Source organism: Wasmannia auropunctata, unplaced genomic scaffold (genome assembly GCF_000956235.1).
Source record: "Wasmannia auropunctata unplaced genomic scaffold, wasmannia.A_1.0 LD336060.1, whole genome shotgun sequence".
NCBI classification, from domain to species: Eukaryota; Metazoa; Arthropoda; class Insecta; order Hymenoptera; family Formicidae; genus Wasmannia; species Wasmannia auropunctata.
The window spans coordinates 3,287,821-3,292,242 of NW_012026830.1; the positions used below are offsets into that span (position 1 = coordinate 3,287,821).

Sequence of the window (4,422 nt, forward strand, 5' to 3'; positions counted from 1 at the left end):
GATTAACTTTATTCGTTAATAACTCTGTAAATAATGGTCTGAGCCAAAATTGAAAGAGGAACTTTTAGTTCAAAATTTCATTCTCTTTCACGCCTTGAAATATTAATTAAGCGTTACGGGACACCCTGTATAAACAATATAATTAATATGATAATTAAATGTTAAATATATCCAATGTCTTATATGTTCACCATGTATAATATATGCGTATTTGGACGACTAAAAAAAATATAATTATTCGTAAATTTACCTCTCTAGATCTTTTCCATTTTTTTGAACTTGCAAACGTGTATCAGTCTTATTTTCTTCAGCTACTGATTGATTTACTGTTACGTTTATGTTATTTCCCTCAGTATTTTCTTGAGGTTTTTCCTTTATGTCATGTTCAAGCAAATGGTTCACTAAGAAATCTACTCTAAATATGTTAAACATTTTACAGCAAGTCTTGCATTTGATCTTATAACTTGATGTGCTGAATGCGAAATGTTGTGATACCCATATACATCCTATTTGTTTACGTATTTCTTTTGTTGTTAAAGGATGTACAGATATCAGATGTTCCTCTAAATTATATTCATCATATTCACTTAAAAACATTTTATTACAAAGTTTACATTTTGGAGAGTTTCTTTCTTCTTCTGTGAAATATTGCCATACCAAGTTGCTTCGGTCAGTGTCTTCATCATGAAATATTCCATGTTCATGATATAAGTGTGACTTTGTGGATGAAAAATTTCTAGTAACATAATGACAAATATTGCATTTCATCTCATCAGATTCTGCTCCACTAATATGTTCCCATATCCAATTTTTGTTCTCATTTTTCTGCTGTGGCATTATGTTCGCGCCGTATCTTAAGGCATATATTTTAAATGTTAGACACAATTTTTTAAATCTTTATAATAAACAAATATTAAATGTATCCAATTTCTTTCATGTATATACGTGTATTTGACCGACTGAAAAAAATAAAGCGTAATTAAACAGAAATTTACCTTTCAAAATCCTTTCGATTTTCTTGAGCTTGCGAATGTGTAACAACCCTATTTTCTTTAGCTGCTGATCGATTTACTGCTACGTTCATGTTATTTTCCTTAGTATTTTCTTGAGGTTTTTCCTTTATGTCATGTTTAAGCAAATGGTTCATTAATATATCTACTTTAAATATGTTAAACATTTTACAGCAAATCTTGCATTTAATCGTATGACTTGATAGACCCAACTCAAAATGTTGTGATATCCACATACGTGTTATTTCTGTTTGTATTTCTTTTATTGTTTGCGGATGTTTAGATATTAGATGTATTTCTAAACTTTTTTCCTTATATCCACTCAAGAAAACTTTATCACAAAGCTTACACGTTGGAGCATATTTTTGTTCTTCTTTGAAATATCGCCACATCAAGTTGCTTCGGTTCATGTTTTTGTTACGGTATATTCCATGTGCACGATACAAATGTACCTTTATTCGCAAATAATCTGCAGCAAATAATCTAATACTATAATGACAAATATTGCATTTTATCTTCTGAGATTCTACTCTAGTACAATATTTCCATATCCAATTTTTTTGCATAGCTTTCTTCTGCTTTGGCCTTATGCTCGCACTGTATAAAGAATACATTTTATATATTAGATTTAATTTTTTATATTATTCTTTTAGTAAATTAAGATTAGGATAATTATTTAAAATTAACTCGTTATCAAGACAAAAAATCTAATTACTATTATTATTATCTAAGTCTTAAAAGTAATTCGTTACCGTTAATTGTAGTTATTTAAACGTAACATTACTCTTTCCGTTTTTTTTAAATGCTAAATGTAGATTAGACTAAATAAAAATTTAAGTTTTTTTAAAACTTTTTGTTAAATTAATGAAATCTTAATATTTGATTAATTTAATTAATATAATTTGATTAATTTGATTTATAAAATCAATATAATTTTATATGTTATATTAAATTCACAGCACAAAAAATTTAGGGAAAAAGATTTGTAAGTACTTATATTTTTAAAAAATTTTGGCTTTTGTTAAATTTATAAATGTAGCCTGTTTTAACTTTTTTGTACTCTCAATTTTATATTTAAAAATTTTAATAGGCGATAACAGTGAGCACTCAGTGATATTTTAATACGATTGGTTTTTGCCTTTAAATGTTTACTAATTTTAATTACAGAAATTAAAACTAAAAAACCGAAATAAATAATTATTGAGCGCTGACTAAGTTATTCTATCTGCTGAACACAGGCTATAATAAAATATCTATGAATACTGGCCAAATACTAAAAATTGAATATACGAAAATTATGTCACAAGTAAACTTAAAATATAAAGCAAATGATAAAGGTAACTATTAAATTCGTTGCAGTTTCTGAAATAATGTAACTGCGTTACTTTGCAATTAACAAAGAAATAAACAAATTCTAAATATTCATTTTCTTACATGCTCGTTGTACATATGTGTATTTAACCGTTTGAAGAAAGATGAATCGCAAATATTGGTAAATTTTACCTTTGTAAATCATTTACATTTTCTTCATCTTGTGAATGTGTATCAATTTGATGAAAAGATGTACCCATGTTACTTTCTTCAGCTGCTGAATGATTCACGTTTATGCTATTTTCCTCAGTATTTTCAACAGGTTTTTCCCTTACGCCATGTTTAAGCAAATGTTTCACTAAGGAATTTACTTTAAATATGTTACACATATTACTGCAAATCTTGCACTTAATCATATGACCTGATGGATTCAATTTGAAATGTTGTGATACCCACATACGTGTTATTTCTGTTCGTATTTCTTTTATTGTTTGCGGATGTTTAGATATTAGATGTATTTCTAATCTCTTTTCCTTATATCCACTGAAGAGAACTTTATCACAAAGCTTACACGTTGAAGCATATCTTTCTTCTTCTTTGAAATATCGCCATACCAAATTGTTTCGGTCGACGTTTTCATCACAAAATATTCCATGTTTACGATATAAATGTACTTTTATGAGTAAATAACTATTACTAATATGATGACAAATGTTGCATTCCATCTTTTGACGTTCCACTCTGGTACAATATCTCCGTATCCAATTTTCTTGCATATTCTCCTGCTGTGGCCTTATGCTCGCACTGTATAAAGAATACATTTTATATATTAGATTTAATTTTTTATATTATTCTTTTAGTAAAGTTGGGGTAATTATTTAAAATTAACTTGTTACTTGTTATCAAAGAATATCTAGTACAAAAAATATCTAGTTACTGTTACTAGTAATTGTTACTAGTAATTTCAAAAGTAACTCGTTACTGCTATAGTTACTTAAACATAACGAATCGTTACCTTTCCATTTCTTTTTATACTGCTAAAATTATTGTAGATTAGACTAAATAAGAAATTTATTTTTTTAAACTTTTTTTTGAAGTATTATAAAAATTAGTAAAATTTTAGATGTTAAATTTGCAAGACCACAAAGAACTTAAGGAGAAAAATATTTAAAAGCTCAAAACGTAAATAAAATTTGGGCTTTTATTAAATTTATAAATGTAGCCAATTTTAACTTTCTTGTATTTTCCATTTTGTGTTTAAAAACTTTAACGAGCACATTAAGCGATATCAGTGAGCTTTCAGTGATACTTTAATATGGTTGGTGCGTAATGTGTGTTCTTGCCTTTAATTCTTCACTAAATTTAAGTATAGAAATTAATTGCAATAAATAATTATTGGACATTATCTGAACTGCACTAGCTGCTGAACGCGGTCTATATATAATAACACACTACGAATACCAATCAAAGTCTAGAATTTGTATATACGAAAGTTATGTTACAAATAGATTTAAAGTATAAAGATTACGAATAAAAAATTAAAAGTAACTATTGAATTCGTTATCGTTACCAAAGAATGTTCTACTTACACTTACACTGAGAGAAAAATATTTTGTATTTGTGACTATAGTTGCGTGGTAAAAAAATTATGATTAGGAGCACTATTTTTATAGTTATTATTATATTTATTAGGTCTATCTCTATTAGTTTACGAGATAAAAAGGGGTGGCCACTTATGCGGGGACACCCTGTATGTATTGTCCTACCAAATATGAAAAAAATTTACTAATAAATTATAATAATTCTATTAATATAGTAAACTATCAAGATATACGTATGAGACAAATGAAATAAATATTTTTATGTAGTAAATGCAACTGCAATTATAGTAAGTATAACTATTTTTTTAACATTTGCTTACTATTTATATTGTAATAATAACTAAATTTTAAAAAATAAGTAAACGAAAAATAATATCAATCATAATATATAACCATAATGCATTTTTAAAGCAGCTATAATTTGCATAGTTAAAATAATTATAATTTTATAGTTGTCCCTGAAATTCACTATAAATTATAGTTAAATTATGGTTATTTCA

At 26.5% G+C, this 4,422-nt stretch overlaps 1 protein-coding gene across 1 annotated transcript in view; it reads right to left on the bottom strand.

The window, feature by feature from the left end:
• The window catches only part of LOC105450592, a 4,591-nt gene extending 1,463 nt beyond the window's left edge, over positions 1-3,128 (bottom strand). The window contains exons 1-3 of the mRNA XM_011690527.1: positions 2,514-3,128; positions 996-1,607; positions 251-853 (exon numbers count right to left, since the gene is read on the bottom strand). Of these exons, the coding sequence (XP_011688829.1) occupies positions 251-853; positions 996-1,607; positions 2,514-3,097 (1,799 nt within the window). The 5' untranslated portion in view covers positions 3,098-3,128. The remainder of the gene's footprint in view (positions 1-250; positions 854-995; positions 1,608-2,513) is intronic.
• Between the last annotated feature and the right edge of the window lie 1,294 nt (positions 3,129-4,422).